General features: G+C 43.2%; 1 protein-coding gene across 10 annotated transcripts in view; it reads right to left on the bottom strand.

Moving 5' to 3' along the window:
• ATP2B1 (ATPase plasma membrane Ca2+ transporting 1) overlaps nucleotides 1-24,918 on the bottom strand; it is a 356,691-nt gene that overhangs the window by 23,178 nt on the left and 308,595 nt on the right. For all 10 annotated transcript variants that reach the window (XM_063927639.1, XM_063927641.1, XM_063927645.1 and 7 more), the window contains 7 exons: nucleotides 20,954-21,191; nucleotides 19,115-19,294; nucleotides 18,935-19,022; nucleotides 17,591-17,697; nucleotides 12,423-12,614; nucleotides 9,853-10,066; nucleotides 7,916-8,127 (listed from right to left, as the gene is read on the bottom strand). In XM_063927639.1, the coding sequence (XP_063783709.1) occupies nucleotides 7,916-8,127; nucleotides 9,853-10,066; nucleotides 12,423-12,614; nucleotides 17,591-17,697; nucleotides 18,935-19,022; nucleotides 19,115-19,294; nucleotides 20,954-21,191 (1,231 nt within the window). The remainder of the gene's footprint in view (nucleotides 1-7,915; nucleotides 8,128-9,852; nucleotides 10,067-12,422; nucleotides 12,615-17,590; nucleotides 17,698-18,934; nucleotides 19,023-19,114; nucleotides 19,295-20,953; nucleotides 21,192-24,918) is intronic.

The raw sequence follows: 24,918 nt of genomic DNA, 5'->3' as shown, positions 1-24,918 counted from the left end.
GACTCTGTGTCGACATCTGTGTCTGCCATCTGAGGTAGCGGGCGTTTTTGAGCCCCTGCTGGCCTTTGAGACGCCTGGGCAGGCACGGGCTGAGAAGCCGGCTGTCCCACAGCTGTTATGTCATCGAACCTTTTATGCAAGGAGTTGACACTGTCATGTAAAACCTTCCACATATCCATCCACTCTGGTGTCGACCCCGCAGGGGGTGACATAACATTTATCGGCACCTACTCCGCCTCCACATAAGCCTCCTCATCAAACATGTCGACACAGCCGTACCGACACACCGCACACACACAGGGAATGCTCTGACTGAGGACAGGACCCCACAAAGTCCTTTGGGGAGACAGAGAGAGTATGCCAGCACACACCACAGCGCTATACAATCAGGGATTTACACTAACACAAAGGGATTTTCCCTATAGCTGCTTTACAAATACAGTTTGCACCTAAATTTAGTGCCCCCCCTCTCTTTTTTACCCTTTGAGCCTGGAAACTGCAGGGGAGAGCCTGGGGAGCTGTCTTCCAGCGGAGCTGTGAAGAGGAAATGGCGCCAGTGTGCTGAGGGAGATAGCCCCGCCCCCTTCTCGGCGGACTTCTCCCGCTCTTTATTTATATTATGGCGGGGGATTTTTGCACATATATAGTTTATTAGACTATATTATGTGCTGTTCGCCAAGTAAGGTACTCTAATTGCAGCCCAGGGCGCCCCCCCCCCCAGAGCCCTGCACCAATCAGTGACCGGAGTATGTGGTGTGCATAGGGAGCAATGGCGCACAGCTGCAGTGCTGTGCGCTACCTTAATGAAGACCGGAGTCTTCAGCCGCCGATTTCCAGGATGTTCTTCTTGCTTCTGGCTCTGCAAGGGGGACGGCGGCGCGGCTCCGGGACCGGACGACCGAGGCTGGGCCTGTGTTCGATCCCTCTGGAGCTAATGGTGTCCAGTAGCCTAGAAGCCCAAGCTCGCTGCAAGCAGGTAGGTTCGCTTCTCTCCCCTAAGTCCCTCGTAGCAGTGAGTCTGTTGCCAGCAGATCTCACTGAAAATCAAAAAAACCTAATAAATACTTTCTTTACTAGAAGCTCAGGAGAGCCCCTAGTGTGCAACCAGCTCGAGCCGGGCACAGATTCTAACTGAGGTCTGGAGGAGGGGCATAGAGGGAGGAGCCAGTGCACACCAGATATAGTACCGAATCTTTCTTTAAAGAGTGCCCAGTCTCCTGCGGAGCCCGTCTATTCCCCATGGTCCTTACGGAGTACCCAGCATCCACTAGGACGTCAGAGAAATATATAAAAACATTTCCAGCATTCTCCCATTGTTGCTGGACAGGCTGCTGTCAAGGAGAGCATATATGGAGGATCTACCAGCTTTTTTTTGGTTAGAAAGGCAGGAACTTCTAAATGTTTTGCAGACCATTGTCCATATGACACCATGGACTGACTTTTAGGCATTTGACGCGAGTCTTTCCTTATATTTACTCAATTTCACATCTTTCATGCGGACCAGGGATCTCATAGCTAAATTTTGGAAATACTCATTAGTCCCATCTATGTTGGAGATTATTAATAAGATTTTACTCACCGGTAAATCTATTTCTCGTAGTCCGTAGTGGATGCTGGGAACTCCGTAAGGACCATGGGGAATAGCGGCTCCGCAGGAGACTGGGCACAACTAAAGAAAGCTTTAGGACTACCTGGTGTGCACTGGCTCCTCCCACTATGACCCTCCTCCAGACCTCAGTTAGGATACTGTGCCCGGAAGAGCTGACACAATAAGGAAGGATTTTGAATCCCGGGTAAGACTCATACCAGCCACACCAATCACACCGTATAACTAGTGATACTATACCCAGTTAACAGTATAAAATATAACTGAGCCTCTCAACAGATGGCTCAACAATAACCCTTTAGTTAGGCAATAACTATATACAAGTATTGCAGACAATCCGCACTTGGGATGGGCGCCCAGCATCCACTACGGACTACAAGAAATAGATTTACCGGTGAGTAAAATCTTATTTTCTCTGACGTCCTAGTGGATGCTGGGAACTCCGTAAGGACCATGGGGATTATACCAAAGCTCCCAAACGGGCGGGAGAGTGCAGATGACTCTGCAGCACCGAATGAGAGAACTCAAGGTCCTCCTCAGCCAGGGTATCAAATTTGTAGAATTTTGCAAACGTGTTTGACCCTGACCAAGTAGCAGCTCGGCAAAGTTGTAAAGCCGAGACCCCTCGGGCAGCCGCCCAAGAAGAGCCCACCTTCCTCGTGGAATGGGCTTTCACTGATTTAGGATGCGGCAGTCCAGCTGCAGAATGCGCAAGCTGAATTGTGCTACAAATCCAGCGAGCAATCGTCTGCTTTGAAGCAGGAGCACCCAGCTTGTTGGGTGCATACAGGATAAATAGCGAGTCAGTTTTCCTGACTCCAGCTGTCCTGGAAATCTTAAATTTTCAAGGCCCTGAATACGTCCAGTAACTTGGAATCCTCCAAGTCCCTAGTAGCCGCAGGCACTACGATAGGTTGGTTCAAGTGAAACGCTGATACCACCTTAGGGAGAAACTGGGGACGAGTCCTCAATTCTGCCCTATCCATATGGAAAATCAGATAAGGGCTTTTACATGACAAAGCCGCCAATTCTGACACATGCCTGGCCGAAGCCAAGGCCAAAAGCATTACCACTTTCCTCGTGAGATATTTTAGATCCGCGGTTTTAAGTGGCTCGAACCAATGTGACTTTAGGAAACTCAACACCACGGTGAGATCCCAAGGTGCCACCGGAGACACAAAAAGAGGCTGAGTATGCAGCACTCCCTTAACAAAAGTCTGAACTTCAGGCAGTGAAGCCAGTTCTTTTTGGAAGAAAATGTACAGAGCCGAAATCTGGACCTTAATGGAAGCCAATTTTAGGCCCATAGTCACTCCTGACTGTAGGAAGTGCAGAAATCGACCCAGTTGAAATTCTTCTGTTGGGGCCTTCCTGGCCTCACCCCAAGCAACATATTTTCACCATATGCGGTGATAATGTTGTGCGGTCACATCTTTCCTAGCCCCAATCAGCGTAGGAATGACTTCCTCCGGAATGCCTTTTTCCTTTAGGATCCGGTGTTCAACCGCCATGCCGCCAAACGCGGTAAGTCTTGGAACAGACAGGGCCCCTGCTGCAGCAGGTCCTGTCTGAGCGGCAGAGACCATGGGTCCTCTGAGATCATTTCTTGAAGTTCTGGGTACCAAGCTCTTCTTGGCCAATCCGGAACCACGAGTATAGTTCTTACTCCTCTCCTTCTTATTATTCTCAGTACCTTAGGTATGAGAGGCAGAGGAGGGAACACATACACCGACTGGTACACCCACGGTGTCACCAGAGCGTCCCCAGCTATCGCCTGAGGCTCCCTTGACCTGGCGCAATATCTTCTTAGCTTTTTGTTGAGGCGGGACGCCATCATGTCCACCTGTGGCCTTTCCCAAATGGTGTACAATCATTCGGAAGACTTCTGGATGAAGTCCCCACTCTCCCGGGTGGAGGTCGTGTCTGCTGAGATAATCTGCTTCCCAGTTGTCCACTCCGGGAATGAACACTGCTGACAGTGCTAACACATGATTTTCCGCCCATCGGAGAATCCTTGTGGCTTCTGCCATCGCCATCCTGCTTCTTGTGCCGCCCTGTTGGTTTACATGGGCGACCGCCGTGATGTTGTCTGACTGAATCAGTACCGGCTGGTTTTGAAGCAGGGGTCTTGCTTGACTTAGGGCATTGTAAATGGCCCTCAGTTCCAGAATGTTTATGTGTAGGGAAATCTCCTGATTCGACCATAGTCCCTGGAAGTTTTTTCCCTGTGTGACTGCCCCCCAGCCTCGAAGGCTGGCATCCGTGGTCACCAGAACCTAGTCCTGTATGCCGAATCTGCGGCCCTCTCGAAGATGAGCACCCTGCAGTCACCACGACAGAGATACCCTGGTCCTTGGAGACAGGGTTATCAGCCGATGCATCTGAAGATGCGATCCGGACCACTTGTCCAACAGGTCCCACTGAAAAGCTCTTGCATGGAACCTGCCGAATGGCATTGCTTCGTAGGAAGCTACCATTCTTCCCAGGACTCGCGTGCAGTGATGCACCGACACCTGTTTTGGTTTCAGGAGGCCTCTGACTAGAGATGACAGCTCCTCGGCTTTCTCCTCCGGGAGAAACACTTTTTTCTGGTCTGTGTCCAGAACCATCCCCAGGAACAGTAGACGTGTCGTAGGAACCAGCTGTGCTGTTGTAGCACTTCCCGAGATAGTGCTACCCCGACCAATAACTGCTCCTTGGACCTCGCCTTTATCAGGAGATCGTCCAAGTACGGGATAATTAAAAACTCCCTTTTTTTGAAGGAGTATCATCATTTCGGCCATTACCTTGGTAAATACTCTCGGTGCCGTGGACAGACCTAACGGCAACGTCTGGAATTGGTAACGACAAACCTGTACCACAAAACTGAGGTACTCCTGGTGAGGATGGTAAATGGGGACATACAGGTAAGCATCCTTGATGTCCAGAGATACCATGTAATCTCCCTCGTCCAGGCTTGCAATAACTGCCCTGAGCGATTTAATTTTTAACTTGAACCTTTGTATATAAGTTTTCAAGGATTTCAATTTTAGAATGGGTTTCACCGAACCGTCTGGTTTCGGTACCACAACATTGTGGAATAGTAACCCCGGCCTTGTTGAAGGAGGGGTACCTCGATTTTCACCTGCTGGAAGTACAGCTTGCTGATTTGAGGTAACGGCGAGAGGGAATCGCCTCGAACTCCAGCTTGTATCCCTGTGATACTACATGCAGAACCCAGGGATCCACCTGTGAGCGAGCCCACTGGACGCTGAAGTTCTCGAGACGCGCCCCCCACCGCACCTGGCTACACCTGTGGAGCCCCCGCGTCATGCGGTGGACTCAGAGGAAGCGGGGGAAGAATTTTGATCCTGGGAACTGGCTGACTGGTGCAGCTTTTTCCCTCTTCCCTTGTCTCTGTGCAGAAAGGAAGCGCCTTTGACCCGCTTGCTTTTCTGAAGCCGAAAGGACTGTACCTGATAATACAGTGCTTTCATAGGCTGTGAGGAAAACCTGAGGTAAAAATTTTTTTCTTCCCAGCTGTTGCTGTGGATACGAGGTCCAGAGACCATCCCCAAACAATTCCTCACTCTTATAAGGCAGAATCTCTATGTGCCTTTTAAAGTCAGCATCACCTGTCCAGTGCCGGGTCTCTAATACCTTCCTGGCAGAATGGACATTGCATTAATTCAGGATGCCAGCCGGCAAAATATCCCTCTGTGCATCCCTCATATATAAGACGACGTCTTTAATATGCTCTTATGTTAGTAAAATAGTATCCCTGTCTGACAGGGTCACAGACCACGCTGCAGCAGCACTATCCATGCTGATGCAATTGCAGGTCTCAGTCTAGTACCTGAGTGTGTAAATACAGACTTCAGGATAGCCGCCTGCTTTTTATCAACAGGTACCTTCAAAGTGGCCGTATCCTAAGACGGCAGTGCCACCTTTTTTGACAAACGTGTGAGCGCCTTATCCACCCTAGGGGACATCTCCCAGCGTAACCTATCCTCTGGCGGGAAAGGGTACGCCATCAGTAACTTTTTAGAAATTACCAGTTTCTTATCGAGGGAACCCACGCTTTTTCACACACTTCATTCACTCATCTGATGGGGGAACAAAACACTGCCTGCTTTTCCTCCCCAAACATAAAACCCTTTTTTAGTGGTACTTGGGTTAATGTCAGAAATGTGTAACACATTTTTTATTGCTGGGATCATGCAACGGATGTTCCTAGTGGATTGTGTATATGTCTCAACCTCGTCGACACTGGAGTCAGACTCCGTGTCGACATCTGTGTCTGCCATCTGAGGTAACGGGCGTTTTTTGAGCCCCTGATGGCCTTTGAGACGCCTGGGCAGGCGCGGGCTGAGAAGCCGGCTGTCCCACAGCTGTTACGTCATCCAGCCTTTTATGTAAGGAGTTGACACGGTCGGTTAATACCTTCCACCTATCCATCCACTCTGGTGTCGGCCCCACAGGGGCGACATCACATTTATCGGCATCTGCTCCGCCTCCACATAAGCCTCCTCATCAAACATGTCAACACAGCCGTACCGACACACCGCACACACACAGGGAATGCTCTTACTGAGGACAGGACCCCACAAAGCCCTTTGGAGAGACAGAGAGAGAGAGTATGCCAGCACACACCAGAGCACTATATAATGTAGGGATTAACACTATAACTGAGTGAATTTTCCCCCATAGCTGCTTGTATAAACAATATTGCGCCTAAATTTAGTGCCCCCCCTCTCTTTTTAACCCTTTGAGCCTGAAAACTACAGGGGAGAGCCTGGGGAGCTGTCTTCCAGCTGCACTGTGAAGAGAAAATGGCGCCAGTGTGCTGAGGGAGATAGCCCCGCCCCTTTTTCGGCTGACTTTTCTCCCGCTTTTTTATGGATTCTGGCAGGGGTATTTATCACATATATAGCCTCTGGGACTATATATTGTGATTATTTTGCCAGCCAAGGTCTTAATATTGCTGCTCATGGCGCCCCCCCCCCCAGCGCCCTGCACCCATCAGTGACCGGAGTGTGAGGTGTGCATGAGGAGCAATGGCGCACAGCTGCAGTGCTGTGCGCTACCTTGGTGAAGACTGAAGTCTTCTGCCGCCGATTTTCCGGGACACTTCTTGCTTCTGGCTCTGTAAGGGGGCAGGCGGCGCGGCTCCGGGACCGAACATCAAGGCCGGTTCCTGCGGTCGATCCCTCTGGAGCTAATGGTGTCCAGTAGCCTAAGAAGCCCAAGCTACCACCAGTTAGGTAGGTTCGCTTCTTCTCCCCTTAGTCCCTCGCTGCAGTGAGTCTGTTGCCAGCAGATCTCACTGTAAAATAAAAAACCTAAATATACTTTCTTTCTAGGAGCTCAGGAGAGCCCCTAGTGTGCATCCAGCTCAGCCGGGCACAAGATTCTAACTGAGGTCTGGAGGAGGGTCATAGTGGGAGGAGCCAGTGCACACCAGGTAGTCCTAAAGCTTTCTTTAGTTGTGCCCAGTCTCCTGCGGAGCCGCTATTCCCCATGGTCCTTACGGAGTTCCCAGCATCCACTAGGACGTCAGAGAAAATAGGATTCTGTCTATGGAAAATGCTACTCATTACTTGTACTCTACAGTGGGAAAAAACGCAAATAAATATGGGAGCTTTGGGTCAGGTGCAACGTGTATTCTCTAGATGTTTCCCCACACATCCTGGACGATGTTGACACAAGCTTTGCCTAGATGTTAGTTACTAAGAATGGTACAGTTGCCAACTATACCTTAATCTGGAATATGCTTCTACAGATGTTGCCACGATTATCTAATCGTGGCTCCGTCTGCGACTAGGTGCGCCCCGCTGGGAACGAATGGGAAGCGTGTGTGTCACTCACTTTGAATGGAAGAGTCTGTGTACGCTCGGCGGTGGGCCGAGGCGCAGGAGTGCCGCTCGCCCCCGCCTGTGATGCAGCCACGCTCAATGAATGTGGCTCCATCTGTATATTTAGTTTATAATAACAATAGTAAATTATTATATATTATGCTTTTCTTGCTCCCAGAAAATACCACCCCATTACCCTTTTGCACTAATCTTAAAAAAAAAAAAACAAAAAAAAAAACCACACAACACACATACTACAAGGAGGGTATGTAGGGTTTTCTTTTGGCATTTGAAACAGATATTGGGGTGATTCGCCCTGTAGTACGTGTTCAATGTATAATATTCTTGTTAAAACCCTTTTCCGCATCCCATACAAAATATTCTGTATTTTTTTATGTCAGGTCTGTATATTTTGTCTATTACAGTCTAATCTGTTATTTAAATGGTAAAATTTTACAAATTAGCATATGCTTACCTGTATAATAAAAGTACCTAATACAATGCTGCAGAAGATTATATTGTTAAATATTCCTTCAAAAACATTCCTTTCACCATGAATCTTTCTTGCATTAATTTCATTAAAAAGCTGCATCATAACAAATGTGTTGAAGACAATGGTGTAATGTTGGGACGGAGGAGCATGAAGAGGGGCATTTCGCCCACTGTCAATATCAAAAAGTTTTTCACCTGTGGAATAGAAGCAGTGCACTTGTCAGTCTGCTTTATTTATCAATAGTCATTTGTAAAAGAACAGATGCATAGAGCATGGACCGATTTTTTTCGTTTGAGACTGAACCATGTTATACTGTATTTAGCACACTTAAACAAATTACCTCTTGCGCTATACTAAAATATAAAATGGCTGAATATTCAACAAATCAAACTTAATTATTTAAAAATATAACATTTTTAATATATAGAAATTCAATATTTCACAAAAAATGACTAGACCGGTCTTATGTATAACATAAAAACAAATATCATATATTAAGCATTCTAAAGGAGGTGGATCCTAAAGTGTTTCTGTGCACAGAATAATGCTGAACTCCAGTTGTAACTCAGTCCATAAGAACAGGTCCACTGATATAATAAATCCCAGCTGTAATAGGAACCTGTATAGCACTCAAAAGTCCTGAAACTTTACTAGAGATCTAAAGTTCCAGTTTAACTTGCCACTTCGTAATAATAGTTGTAATGAATATCAACGCTCCACAGCGGAGCCTTACATGCGGCTTTCAAAGATTCTTTGATAAAGCCCCCAGGAGAGGAGCGAACCGCGTCAGAAGTTTTGGACCCCTGCACTCATTATTGACCGTACACCTTGCCACTGTTGTCCGTTTAATACATCAGCCAATTAAGGACCGGAGAGGAGAGAGACTGTGATACGGTGCCTGCACGAGGCATACAGAGGTGAGGTCTCACAGAGCCTGGAGATCGGGTGCTTCCAAACAGGCGCCAGCATTAGTGCCTGGTCCCGTAGCCAGAGACCGCCTCGTTGGATACCGGGACTCTCCGTGCCGTCATTGCTGTTGAAAGCCGCATGTAAGGCTCCGCTGTGGAGCGTTGATATTCATTACAACTATTATTACTAAGTGGCAAGTTAAACTGGAACTTTAGATCTCTAGTAAAGTTTCAGGACTTTTGAGTGCTATACAGGTTCCTATTACAGCTGGGATTTATTATATCAGTGTACCTGTTCTTATGGACTGAGTTACAACTGGAGTTCAGCATTATTCTGTGCACAGAAACACTTTAGGATCCACCTCCTTTATAATGCTTAATATATGATATTTGTTTTTATGTTATACATAAGACCGGTCTAGTCATTTTTTGTGAAATATTGAATTTCTATATATTAAAAATGTTATATTTTTAAATAATTAAGTTTGATTTGTTGAATATTCAGCCATTTTATATTTTAGTATAGTGCAAGAGGGATTTGTTTAAGTGTGCTTGATCTTTTACATTTGGTATTCCAGTGTTAAAATTTATTTGACTTGTTAACCCCAAGTCAATAGCTCTCCTGCAGCTTGTATAATTATTACAGGTATATATAATATCATTGATATTTGATTAATTGAATCCAAAGTTGTTATAAGCGCCTGGTGCGGTGGTTTTTTACTTTCGCTATTGTAAGTATACTGTATTTAGAACTCATAAATATTACTAAGTAATACTAATAGAATAAGGTTACTATATTAATTTTATTGTACTAAACCAGCAAAACACAAATAACATCCCCATTTAATTTTGTATTGCTTTAGAATGTATGCCACAGTCGTAAATGAAATTGAAAATACTTAATTCACATTTACAAAAAAAAAAAAGCATGCCGTCCAACATTTCATTACGTCACGTTCCATTATTTCATGTTCTCATCGAAGTTCACTTACTTGATTTAAAATAACTTACCTGCAAACAGAAGAGTGAAAACCACAACTAGCTGGTAAACGGCATGACCTAAAATATTTTTCATCATTGTGCGAGATATCAGAGGTTTATTTCTTCCATAGGGTTTTCTCAATAGGAGAGACTCTGTTGGAGGCTCAGTTGCCAGAGCAAGTGATGCAAGAGTGTCCATAATAAGGTTAACCCATAACATCTGAACAGCTTTAAGAGGAGAGTCCTATTAAAGTGGACCAAAGACACATTTATGAATATAGTTTAAGTGGCTAAATGGACATTAGTTTGTTTTTTTAAGCAGTCACAGTAAAATACAATGCCCCTGAATAGGGTTGAGAAATGCTAGAAAGTGTAGCTATGACTACAATATGAAGGAAGAAAAAGACAAAACACACTCTTTTGGGAGCACTCTTTGTAATAATTCCTTGTTTCCTCATCCAATTTCATTGATCACGGTTCTACTATCCTGTAAACGCCCGATCCCATTCAATTCGGAAGCTCAGCAGGACAGACCTGGCTAGTACCCAGCTGGGAGACCAATCAGGGAACACCTGGTACTGTGGATCTCTCTTCATTGGATGAATTCTTTCACACAGTTTTGTCTCATCTAAATCTTTTACCCACTAGCACAGACCTTCCGAACGGAGTACAATTGGGTACTACATTCAATAACTCATATTTTCACCTTCTAATTTTAAATTTTATTGTACACTGGTCAAAATCAAGATTCCAAACACGTATATTGACAGTACAAATTTCATGTCACTATCTTAAAATTATATGGAATAAAAGTTACATTTTAAAATTCATAATAAGTATTTTGACATGTAACATTTATGAATTATTACAAAGAGTACTCCCAAAAGAGTTTTTTTTGTCTTTTTCTTCCTTCATATTGCAGTCTGATCTACAAAATATTTGGGAGCACCACCAAGGGGTAGCTGTTGTCGATTGTCTATTTACAGCATCTATATTGGTCTATGATTAATCTATATGTGATTGTTTTGTGCGGAACGATCATTTCTTACAGTAAAGTGTAGCTATACCAAGTACACTAGTGATCAGGATAATTCATTGAGGGGCAGGTGGAAACAGCAAAGACAGGGGGGCACATGGGGCTCAGGCAATGCTGGTAATATTGCAGCTGGTCAGTTTGAGGTCTGATGCTCGTCTAGCATACTGTGCAAGGAGTACAGAATTTTCAGCAAAGAAATAAGTTGACTCCCACTATTTTGTTACGAATTTTTGAGCAACTTAACTATTTTTGGAAGACTGCTTGTGCCTAACTATCAAAGGTCTGTATTAAAAAAAAAAAAAAAATAAATAACTTTGAAAGGATGTACACTAAAGCATCTTATTCACCTAAATTCAGCAACTTAACAGAAACTGACTAACAGTGAAATCATTTTATTTCAAAAGGTGAGAAGTTCTATAAAAGGAAATGTTTTTGTTTGACATGTATATAGAAAGTAGTCAAAACAAAATATATAAATGAAACATATTGCAGTGTAGGCTTCACTAGCACAATACAGATGTGTCCTCACTCATCTAGCCTCAGTACACCATGAATTGAGAGATAGCTGGCGTGAGTGAGCCACTAGGTCCCAGGCCAACTCTGCTACTGCCGGGCGTCTTTTTACATAAAATGCGTCTTAATCGCAATGCAACTAAGATGCACCAGGAGACTGAGCTGATAAAATGGATATCTGACACTTGTATATCTGTGTGTCACTGAGTGTAAATAGAATTTTCCAAGGAAAAGAGCTGCAATGCGGCACTTTGTGTACAGATTCAGAGACTGTCACACACAGATATACAAGTTTCGCATATCAAATTAATCAGCACAATTTCCTGCATTGCAACTAAGACGCATTTTCTGCAAACAAGGGACAGACAAAAAAAAAGAAAAAAAAAAAAAAAAAGATACCAGACGCTAGCGGTCTCTCACGGAACCTGGAGCCAAGAAGGGCTGTTTGGCACGAATGCAGAAATGAGAACACATCTGTAGGTATCGATATGAAGACTGCCAATGCTTTCCCCTGGGAAGAAAGTTGTAGAAAATATATACCAACCTGTGAGCCAGCGACTCACCTATTGGGTTCTAGAGCAGGATATGGACTTCTGCTAAGACCTGTTTGGTTGGTATCAACCTGTTTTTGTCTTCTTTTAGAGAATATTATTTGAAGACCAACACTTGTTCTAATGAGGCCTCTTCTATGGCTAGTTACACTGTTGAAGAGCACAACCTAGCTTGCATATTGCTCTTCTCAGCAGAAGTCTGCGACATGTTCTAAAAGTCCAGGGGGATGAACCATCCACTGGGGAGTTTTGTTTTTTTGGGGGAGTTTTTTTGGGGGGAGGGGGGGTGGGGGGCAAACATGAGCAATTCTGTGCAAAAAGTATATAATCTGAAAGAATAATTAAGTCCCCAGTTAGACAATTGCAGCTCGAAATGTAGTAACATTAACTTTTAGATTAATCTAGGCCACAGCTCTAGATGTGCACAGTCATCTGTCAAGTGCTGCACATTTAATATGAATGAGAAAGCCAAGAGAAACCAGTTGAAATACAGGTCTTACTTGTGTGATACATGCGCCTGTAAAAGCAACAATGACAGCGACTACATTGACGGTAAGCTGGAACTGAAGAAATTTTGAGATACTGTCATATACATTCCTTCCCCACATCACTGCTTTTACAATGCTCGAAAAGTTGTCATCAGTGAGAATTATATCAGACGCTTCTTTTGCAACATCTGTTCCAGCAATACCCTATGAGAAAGAAAATATGTGAGCAAAGGAAAATTGCTTATATAAAATGAATACATTACAAGCATCAGCACTGTTAAAAAAGTATTCAATTATATTTTATTAATTGACCAGAGATACTTGATTGCCTCAAGTGCTTTCGGAAAAGCTTCTGAACCACATTGCTTTTTACGAATCTTTCAATGATGTGGGAAAGTTCCAAGACACTGTCACAACAGTCACAATTCCCGTGGTACAGAGGTGTCGCAATAATTTACATGCTGGCTTTTTGTCAGTAACTTTGCATTCAAGTCCAACATATTTGCTGCATGATACATTAAGCAGTGTATACAGTCATTTGGAATGTTTCCATCCCCTGTACACAATATACCTCCTCCTGTATCTACAATGGTGATCAGCAGCTCCACCGATCTCTTGCCTGTAGTGCAGGACAGTCCTACAATGACACACTGTCCTAAGCATGAAAAAAAAGTGGCACTGAAAGGACAAAACTAGGCTCCAGACCATGCGCCAACACATTTCTAGGTTTCATCAGGGTAAAAGCGGATTGCTTTAAATGGCATCGGAGGTTACTTCGGCGCTGCATTTCACACTGTATACAATAATGCTATAAGTTGATACTCTATGTTGCACTATTTCTCAGACTAGCACCACCATGGATTTTTCCATACATGTTGCAGATTTAAATTACTGATTAAATCTTCTACAACACTGACCATTTAAGTGCCAGAGAACAGACAGTGTTCTTTAAGCTGGGTACACATCTGACCAGCCACCCGACGACTGGTAACTGCAACCACACTTGCCAACCTGATGTCACAACTGGGCAGGCATTAAAATGTGCCAGCCCAGTTGAGAGGTCAGCCACCAGTGGTCCCCGCAGCAAGTGTTGTACACACACCAGGTGCGCCAATACATATATCTGTAGACATATTTGCCATGCTGCAGGGCCGATGCAATATGTCTGAATGACGTCGTTCAGTGTGTACCCAGTTTTACATGTGCAGCACAATCTGCGATGTCAGAAGAAAGGTGGATTTGCCAGATTTCACAGCACAAACCAGAGTACTTCCAGTGAATTTCAACATTAACGCCAAGAGCCATTTGACAGAATTTGCAACTGACAGATCTCTATAGTGCCAGTCATGGCAAAAAGAACCATGCTTCATCTCCGTTAGCGCGCAAATCTAACAATAGATGCTGTGGAATAGGACTTGCAGCTGCCAGGTAGATTTAAGTAATTACCATACTTTCCTGTAATACAAAGATATATATATACCGATATTCTGTCATTTTATATTCAAATATGTCCCAATCACCTTAAAAAAAAAATATATTCTTAATTCTCATTCTGTGCAACATGCACAAAAAAAAAATCCAGAACAGATCAATCCCTATTGTGCCACTAGATGGCAGCATTTCAATGGTTCGGTTTTCATTCGCCAAACAGAACTGGTTTTATCTGGAAATACTCAGTTGCTTTTTCAGCAAATGGTTATACTCCTTTAAGGCTGTGTGCACAAAGTCATTTTAATGCTTTTGGGATCAATTAAAAACAGAGTTGTGGCCAGCCACACAGTTAATGCAGAATTGCCATCAGTGAGCCCTAGAGAAAATGTGTCCTCAGAACACAATGTGCTTAGAATGACTACACTAGAGGGACAACAACCATTACTTGTATATTCTGGTGGTCAAGGTCCATCCAGCATTCATCATTAGCACTGTGTGCACAGTGGACATTGGCCTAATTCAGACCTGATCGCAGCAGCAAAATTGTTCTCTAATGGGCAAAGCCATATGCACTGCGGGGGGTGGAGATATAGAACGTGCAGAGAAATTTAGATTTGGTTGGGTTATTTTGTTTCTGTGCAGGGTAAATACTGGATTCTTTACTTGTACACTGCAATTTAGATTTCAGTTTAAACACACCCCACCCAAATCTAACTCTCTCTGGCCATGTTATATCTGCCCTACCTGCAGTGCACATGTTTTTGCCCATTAGAGAACAATTTTCCTGCTGCGTTCAGGTCTGAATTAGGCCCATAGTCAAAATGGGATTAAAGGACAACTCTGCTCAAAACATTTTGCAAGACGGAGATTAAGATAATACGCAAAAATATAAATCCACAGGGACTTCTGGGATTGTGCTGATCTGCTGGGGGTCTCCAATGTTTCAAATGGTTAAAGGTTACTCACCCAGCTTGAAAAAAAAAAAAAAAAAAAAAAGGGTGGCGGGGGGCGGTGGCAATAGGTATGGACTGCTTTGCCACTCATGACTCACAGGCTGGTCATAAGAGGAGAACAGAACACAGTACTCCTGGACCATTTAAGACAGGAGGGACTATGGCAGAACAATCCATCTGGACATACCAAGTGCACTCAAAATATAACCGATTAAATACTGGGAGAAGGTCATCTTTAATGATCCAAGTTCAATTTGTATTCTCTAGAATATGAAAGGGCAACTTATTCTTAAACCAAAAAAGGCACTAAAAGCACCATTTTCTTAGGTAGATATTAAGCTCTTAATAGGAATGTGTGCAAATGTGTCCTCATTAGGGAGGCCAATCCCGGGCCATTTTTTCAATCCCGGTTATCGGGATTGAAAAACGGTGAATCCAGGGATTGGCTTTTCCCTGTGTGGCCGCCCCCCCTTGCCCTGCCCCGCACACATAACTCACCATACACCGGGAGCGGGTGGGAGACATCAGCTTCTCTCTCCCGGCGGTGGGTGACAGTGTAGCGTGACCTCTCACTGCACGTCACGCTGCGCTGGGAAACCAAGTAACATCTGAGCGTACTGAGGACGCTCAACGCTGAACCCTCAATCCCCGGGATTGGAGCTTCCAATCCTGGTATTAAATCCCAGACGTTTTTGGCCCTAAATCCCAGGATCCCACCAATCCCGGGATTGGCCTCCCTAGTCCTCATACATCCAGCTTTAATATGCCATGCAACTCAAGATGCCTGGTGTGAATGAGCCAGCAGTTCAATGGGCAGCTCTGCTCACTGGGCGAATAAAACACAAGCAGACTGATTAAAATGATATCGTGCAACTGCAGCTCTATCTGAATGTGCAATGCTACATTACAGTGTTATCCTGGAGCTTCAGGCAAACACAGCATATAGACATGTTGCTCACCATTTTAAATCAGCAGAGTCTGCATTTTTCGGGGAAAAATGCAAAAAGACGCCCGGCGTTGGTAAACGCGCTTACAACTAGGAGCGACTAGTAGGGCTGTTTAATGTGACAGCAGCAACAATAAAGGACACATATGTATTAACACAATATTTAAATCAGTGGTGGATTAAACAGAGTCTGATTCTGTATGCAAAGTGCTACGATGCAGCAGCTATGGCTTTTTTCCATGCTAAGTTCTGCTGTGCTTCATAGCAGACTCAGTCGTATATAGATATACAAGTGTGGTATATCAAATTAATCACTACAGTCTCCTGGTGCATCATGGTCACATCGCATTATGACTAAGATGCATTTTTATGGAAAAAGTTGTGAAAAGGACACCTGGTGCTAGCCCAGTCACAAAGGTCATAAAGGCTCACTCGTGAAAGATATCTTGTGCCGCATGGTGTATTGACCCTGCAAACACATCTGTTTACCTTTATAAAAGGGTGTATGCGGTCATTAAAATTAAGGGTATGCTGTCACCTGCAAAGGGATCACAAGTTTTAGATGCAATAAATAAAAAAAATTAAAAACGCACACTTCGCTACTCAGGCAAAATCTGACAAATTCTTATTAATTTGTGTCATTTTGGGTTCACATCAGCATTGTGCTATCTGTCCCAGGTTGTCAACATATTGTATAAATAAAAACAGGTGCATTAACATGAAGACTGACTGTTGAATGAGAGGTCCCAAAATGAACAGCATGAACACTTGGGATATGGTTAACATGACTCAGTTTTGCTCAAACTGATAAAAAGAATGCTAACTTACTTTATATCTTATTATCAATTGGCACAATTAAATCCTCTTAAATCAGCTCTTCTTACAAAGCTATGGGGACTAATGCATGATTTTTTTTTTCAATGAACAAAGCGGCAAATGCAGTTGCTTGATAAGGTTGACTAATGAATGTGCTGTTGTCAATCAAGTGTATTATCACAAAAGACAACAATATGAACATCAGAGGCTTAAAGCTCCGGGGACAGTGGAAGTGTAACCATGCACCCATCTGCTGAACCACAGACTGCTGCTGGAACTGCATTAAGTATCCCAAACTGAACACATCATTGGTGAAATGCTGATATTTTACTATTTACATTTGTAATGATACAGAACACTAATTTTTATTAAAAGGCATTTTGGCTGCTTAAAAAACAACAACACAATATTGAGGCATACATTGTAGCCATGGGATACAAATGACTAGGAGACACAATTACTTGGCAATACAGAGATCACCTTGAAAGAGATACTGTGCAACACAAGTCTGAAGCTGTAATGACATCTCTTGCGTGATAACAAGGCTTTAAAGAAACTCAATATGAAAAGCAACAAGCTTGATAGAAGGGAAAAAAAAAACACAAACAAACAAACTAAAACACGTTGTAAATGAACCCTAATTAAGGAGAATAGAAACAAGCATACATTATGAAAATAAACATTACTGTGCGAGTGCAGTCACATTACAAGGAATGATCACACTTGTCGTCTGCATGTAACATGGGTTTTAGCAGCTAAAACCTAAGATCATCAGTCCAAGTGGTCATTTCCCTCTCACGCAAATACGTTGCTTGTACCTACAATTATTTTGAGCTATTTTGATCATTATTAATTTCATCTATCTGCAAAAAAAAAAAAAAAAGTGTTTAAATAAATTTTTAAGCACAAAAAAACAAAAACAAAAAAACCCCACAGAACCAGTACGGAAACATACTGTGGCGAACCTTAGAAATGCGCTTGTTTGAATAGCACAAAGATTCTTAAAATAAAGAGCGGTGATGACAGAGTCTTACCATGGCAAAGCCAACATCTGCTTTCTTCAGTGCAGGACCATCATTAGTGCCATCTCCGGTAACTGCCACCACTTGCCTTTGCTCACAGACTGTGCTGTCAATGATACCTAGTTAAAAGTAGTTAATGAATGAATCAATCAATTAATCAATCAATCAATCCAGGAATGGAATAGGCAACGTTTCTGATGACAAGTTAAAATAATAAGCCATATGTTTATGGTGAATGAGTAATAATATATAATATCTATCTATAATATACTCATTAACACAAAATCTTGCAGTCACAGTACATTTATCAAGCTTAATAAGTAACAATTTTTATTGTTTTTTTTTGGGATCTATCTATGGACGTGTAGCATTAGAAGTACTACAGAGTACATGTAAACACACTTCATGGGGGAGATTCAAATTTTTGAAAAGTCGGTTGGGTGTCTGTTTTTTCCTGTCTATTAGAAAGGAAAAAACAGACTCCCAACTGACTTTTCAAACATTTGAATCTCCCCCAAAGTGTTCTCATCGCACACAGGATTTAACAGTTTATTCTAATACTCATTTCAGAAATAAAACTTGTGTAAATGCGTGAAACTATCCAGGGGGCGTAAGTTCATGCCAAGCACCCAGAGGCGAAATAGGTGGTGTCTCCCCCCACTGGTTCCACCTTGCACATGTGCGGACATCCCAGTGACTTGCCAATGGTACATCTGGGAGAATAAAGATTCCTTATTGAAGCCAATTGTGGCGATAAGGAATCTCTTTTTTTGAGGTGCTGGCTGCAAATGATAATAAATAGAAGCCTGAGGGACTTTTAACAAAGCTCAGGGAGAGACAAAAAAAAACAGCAATCAGCTTCTGCCTTACATTTTACAGACTGAGTTTGAAAAATTATAGGAGCGAATTGGTTGGTACTTTCTCAATTGTTACTCTCTCCAAGCTTTGATACGAACCATCCCCGAAAGTTTAATTAATTATAATAATTAGTGTATTTTCTTATGACCAGCTTCTGCTTTCCTTTCCTTCCTAATTTAAGACACAGCAGCAGAGCTGTAGATCATTGTACACACTTTGATCTGTTATCAGACACATTCAAGACTCTTCAGCTGAAGGGGTCTTTCAAGGAGATTTCTGAGCTTGGACAGCAGTGACTGCAGCAAGTCACTATGAAATGAGTGGAGAAAGATCTTTTCTAGTTCAGAAGCACCCTCTGTTTTTCTTTCTTAGGGCCACTCTGACAGCTGGAGCCCAGCAGCAAATGTCTCCACTGTCTCTGGGAGTCACGCTGCTGAAACTACCTGTATGAAGATAATCTTGCAATTTGTGAATGGTCAGCGAGTAAAGCCATCTTACCTTTTACTAGTGTATGTTTGTCAGTTGGAGAAGATCTAGCAAGTACGCGAAGTCTGGGCCAAATTTTGTCTATTCTTTCTTGTTCTATCTGTCAAATGAAAACAACATTAGGAAATTTAATAAATAAAAATGAAAAGGGTGGGGGTGATTGGGGGAGAAAGGAAGGGGGATGCTACTTACTTCTCCTTTTTCATTTCGTATTCTCCGGTTGAATTCTTTGCCTTCCACACAAAGGAAGTCTTCCCCAGGGTGAAGTATCCCACATTTTGTGGCAATAGCACGGGCTGTGTTAATGTTGTCCCCTGTAACCATACGTACTGTAATACCTGCACGCTGACATTTTCTTATTGCGTCAGGTACCTAGGAGAAATCAAATCTACATTCAGATAACATGCATGTGTATATACACACACACTATCTATATATATATATATATATATATATATATATATATATATATATATATATATATATCTATATCTATATCTATATCTATATCTATATCTATATCTATATATCTATATCTATATATATCTATATATATAAAAATTTGTGGCCCATGATCCAATCAGACGGGGATTTGAAACTTAACACCAGACTTATGAGTTGCTACACTAGAAGCAGAAATTTGAGAGACATACTGGTGCGGACGGATGTAAGATCCGAAGCCACTACTAGAGAAACCTTTCTTAAGAAGAAAATGGGATGTATGAGATGTGCTTGTACCACCTGTCAATTTTTAATTGCAGGTGACACATTTTATCACCCTGGGTCAGGTAAAAAGTATAAGATCCGACATGCTTTGACATGCAATTACAAATTCACTATTTATCAAATCATCTGCCCTTATGGGAAATCATACATAGGCAAAACCGAAAGAGCCTTCAAAGAAAGTATGGCTGCGCACCGTAGCGCTATTAAGGCAGCCATTAATAAGGGGGGCAGTGAGCAGCCTGTAGCCCGTCATTTTTTCATGGCAGCACATCCATTAAGCACCTTACGATATCGCATGATTGATCATGTACCCCCGATGATTCGGGGGGGCAATAGATCACTCAAATTACTTCAACGTGAGTCAGAGTGGATATTTAGGTTAGATACGCTTAGCCCCAAGGGGTTAAACGAACATCTGGGCTTGAACTGGTTTTTATAATCCTTATAATTCTAAGACACTATTGTCCTTGTAGGGTTAATATGTTTGGGTAATTTTAGGAATGATGTAGTATTCTCAGGATCTGCTTAACAGCTAGATGTTTGGCTAATCTCTAATCATGTCTCCTGTCTAAAATGATAATAATAACCGTTATATGTTATAACCTGTATTATTACTGGTACAATTATGAGAGTTGCAAGGATTGTGTAGCTTATGCTTTGTACGTCGTATTGTTTTTATTAGTGCACTGGGTGGTGACCTTTGGACCGGCGCGTCCGTGTAAGGCGTGTCTGGGAATTACGTCACTCCTGAGACCGGGTGTGCCGGATAGTCTGGCTTCCGGTGATTGGCGTCTTGGTGATGGGAGCACTTATTTAGGTAAGAGCTTATTTTGTACTTGTTTGTCTGATGAAAGTGCCGATTTAATAAAGGGGGCACTGAAACATTACCCTATTTGCCTGAAAAGAATTGATTACTTTATGCCCAGGAGTGCCGCACGTGGAGACATATATATATATATATATATATACATATATACATATATACATACATACATACATACATACATACATACATACATATACACACACACACACACATACATATACACACCCCCACATACTGAGTGTGTACCGCTACATAATACTAATAAGTCATTAATATTAATGCAAGCCACAAGTTACTTTTCACTTTATGGATTAAATGGTGAATACCTGTTACTAACCTACAGGAGATAAGTACAGTATGTTGTTAGTGTCCTTAGAGCACATACATTTCCTCCATAAACCATGCTGTACATGCAGCAGTTCTATGCGGTCGTCACACACCCTTGACTTGTCATGTTTAGTGACACTTTCTTTACTAACCTCTGGTCTGACTGGGTCCTCAATCCCTACAACAGCAATGCAAGTAAGCCCACTAAGAATATCATTTTCATTCTCCCAATCAGGCTCATGTTCCCCAGCAGGAAAATCCCTGTAAGCCAAGCATATGGTCCTCAGTCCCTCTGACGCCATAGGCTCAATTACTCTTTTTGCCATATCATCTCTATCCCTTGGTCTGAAGATTTTGTCTTCTCCATTTGCACTGAGAATTTTGAAGCACCTATGAGAAAAAACAAAACTAGTTTCAAAAAACTAAAAACAATAGAAAGAGCACATGAAATATACAGAAAATAAATGTAAAGGGGAAATTGAAATGAAAATACAGGTGGATCCAATATGAGAAGACAACTTCCAGACAAGTGTAAAATTACAAAAATGTAAAAGTATCTACAAGTTCTATGCAGGGGGCTGCAAACTAGTGTTTCGTTAGCAGTCCTTTCAGACTCAAATATAGCTGCACTGTTTTCACACAGGAAATCTGTGTGTACAGAAAAAGTCTCCCCAAACATATAGCATCATTAGTTTCTATATGCCGATTCATTTACATACAAGTTTGTGAAGGTTATAAAGCCCCTCCAAATAGAGAGATAATAGGATTCAGGCCAACACCATTTACTATGCAGCTCTTTAGTTAAAGGTACCACTCTTGCGGGGAATTCAATTAGTGCTGGGTCGCACTTTACAGCGGCAGCCCTCAAAAGTGCTTGTTACACCATAGGATAGCGAGCACTTTTAGGCTAATTTGGCTGGCCAGCGAAGGGGGCAAATTGCCCTGCCACTGTTGGCGTTTGAATGCTGTGGCAATTTGCCACCTTCATCCTTAATAGAATTCCCCCTTAATGTGAGTTTGAGCACAGGCAGAACATCCTGTTTTGTAGCACTGTTCAGCATGCATAAAACGGGGTATTGATGCTAGGGACGAGTGTATTATACTCCAGTTATATAAATCACTAGTGAGGCCACACCTTGAATACTGTGTACAATTCTGAGCACCGTACTACAAAAAGGATATCCTGGAGCTAGAAAAAGTACAGAGGAGGGCGACCTGAAAGACTAGGCATGTTTACATTGGAAAAGCGGAGACTAAGAGGGGATATGATCAACATCTACAAATATATAAGGGGACAATACACAGAGCTTGCGCGGGACCTGTTTTTGGTTAGATCAACACAGAGGACTCGTGGACACTCGCTCAGGTTAGAGGAGAGGAGATTCCGCACAATACGGCGTAAAGGCTTTTTCACGGTAAGGACAATACGTGTTTGGAATTCCCTGCCTGAGGGAGTTATAATGGCGGAATCTGTCAACACCTTTAAGAATGGGTTAGATAAATTCCTAATGGATAAGGATATCCAGGGGTATGGTGCATAGTCATGCATTATAGCTACTATAAATAGGGATAAAATGCAACGGCTGGCAGCAGCATCAGTCAGAAATTTTAGTCAAATCATTATGCATAGGAGACCACAAATAGTATCTGAGGTTGAAAAAAGACAATTGTCCATCGAGTTCAACCTATGTTACATGTAGAGCTATACGCACATAGTAAGTGTCCCTCAATTGAAATAGCTGCCACAAACAATGACCAAGGAGTTTTTTTTTATACTTATTTCACAAATGTCTAGGTGAAAATATTCTTAAAATTGTTTTTATTTAAAAAATAATAATAATCTCAAAGTGTACAGTACATCCTGCTGTTTTGTACTACAAGTTAGTCAAGTCCCTTTCAGTGGTTTTAAACTTTTCAATATATAGAAGTGTGTATACATATATATGTGCAGTATACTTAAATGAGGATATTGAATCAATGGAGAAAAAAAAAATAAGAATTTACTTACCGATAATTCTATTTCTCGTAGTCCGTAGTGGATGCTGGGAACTCCGTAAGGACCATGGGGAATAGCGGCTCCGCAGGAGACTGGGCACATCTAAAGAAAGCTTTAGGACTATCTGGTGTGCACTGGCTCCTCCCCCCTATGACCCTCCTCCAAGCCTCAGTTAGGATACTGTGCCCGGACGAGCGTACACAATAAGGAAGGATTTTGAATCCCGGGTAAGACTCATACCAGCCACACCAATCACACCGTACAACTTGTGATATGAAACCCAGTTAACAGCATGATAACAGAGGAGCCTCTGAATAGATGGCTCACAACAAGAACCCGATTAGTTAACAATAACTATGTACAAGTATTGCAGACAATCCGCACTTGGGATGGGCGCCCAGCATCCACTACGGACTACGAGAAATAGAATTATCGGTAAGTAAATTCTTATTTTCTCTGACGTCCTAGTGGATGCTGGGAACTCCGTAAGGACCATGGGGATTATACCAAAGCTCCCAAACGGGCGGGAGAGTGCGGATGACTCTGCAGCACCGAATGAGAGAACTCCAGGTCCTCCTCAGCCAGGGTATCAAATTCGTAGAATTTTGCAAACGTGTTTGCCCCTGACCAAGTAGCTGCTCGGCAAAGTTGTAAAGCCGAGACCCCTCGGGCAGCCGCCCAAGATGAGCCCACCGTCCTTGTGGAATGGGCTTTTATTGATTTAGGCTGCGGTAATCCTACCGCAGAATGCGCCAGCTGAATAGTGCTACAAATCCAGCGCGCAATAGACTGCTTAGAAGCAGGAGCACCCAGCTTGTTGGGTGCCATCAGGATAAACAGCGAGTCAGTTTTCCTGACTCCAGCCGTCCTGGAAAAATAAAATTTTCAGGGCCCTGACTACGTCCAGCAACTTGGAATCCTCCAAGTCCCCAGTAGCCGCAGGCACCACAATAGGTTGGTTCAAGTGAAAACCTGAGACCACCTTTGGGAGAAACTGAGGACGAGTCCTCAACTCTGCCCTATCCATATAGAAAATCAGATAAGGCCTTTTACATGACAAAGCCGCCAATTCTGACACACGCCTGGCCAAGGCCAACAGCATGACCACTTTCCACGCGAGATACTTTAGCTCCATGGTTTTAAGTGGCTCAACCAATGCGACTTTAGGAAATCCAACACCACGTTGAGATCCAAAAAGTGCCACAGGAGGCACAAAAGGAGGCTGAATATGTAGTACTCCTTTAACCAAAGTCTGAACTTCAGGCAGTGAAGCCAGTTCTTTCTGGAAGAAAATCGACAGAGCCGAAATCTGGACCTTGATGGACCCCAATTTGAGGCCCAAACGTCACCCCGGCTTGCAGGAAGTGCAGGAATCGACATAGTTGAAATTCCTCCGTCGGAGCCTTCATGGCTTCCCACCAAGCAACAAATTTTCGCCAAACGCGGCGATAATGTCTTGCGGTGACTTCCTTCCTGGCTATGATCAGGGTAGGGATGACTTCCTTCGGAATACCCTTTTCCTTTAGGATCCGTTGTTCTACCGCCATGCCGTCAAACGCAGCCGCGGTAAGTCTTGGAACAGACAGGGTCCCTGCTGCAGCAGGTCTTGTCTGAGCGGCAGAGGCCAAGGGTCCTCTGCCAGCATCTCTTGAAGTTCCGGGTACCAAGCTCTTCATGGCCAATCCGGAACCCCGAGTATGGTTTTCACTCCTCGCCTTCTTATTCTCAGTACCTTGGGTATGAGAGGTAGAGGAGGAGACACATAAACCGACTGGTACACCCACGGTGTCACTAGAGCGTCCCCAGCGATCGCCTGAGGGTCCCTTGACCTGGCGCAGTATCTTTTCAACTTCTTGTTGAGGCGGGACGCCATCATGTCCACCAGTGGTCATTCCCAACGGTTTACCCGCATTTGGAAAACTTCTGGATGAAGTCCCCATTCTCCTGGGTGTAGGTCGCCCATCGGAGAATCCTTGTGGCTTCTGCCATCGCCATCCTGCTTCTTGTGCCGCCCTGTCTGTCTGTTTACATGGGCGACCGCCGTGATGTCGTCTGATTGGATCAGTACCGGCTGGTTCTGAAGCAGGGGCCTTGCTTGGCTTAGGGCATTGTAAATGGCCC

The sequence above is a fragment of the Pseudophryne corroboree genome, chromosome 6 (assembly GCF_028390025.1).
Source record: "Pseudophryne corroboree isolate aPseCor3 chromosome 6, aPseCor3.hap2, whole genome shotgun sequence".
NCBI lineage: Eukaryota > Metazoa > Chordata > Amphibia > Anura > Myobatrachidae > Pseudophryne > Pseudophryne corroboree.
This window is presented reverse-complemented; position numbering and strand designations above follow the sequence as displayed.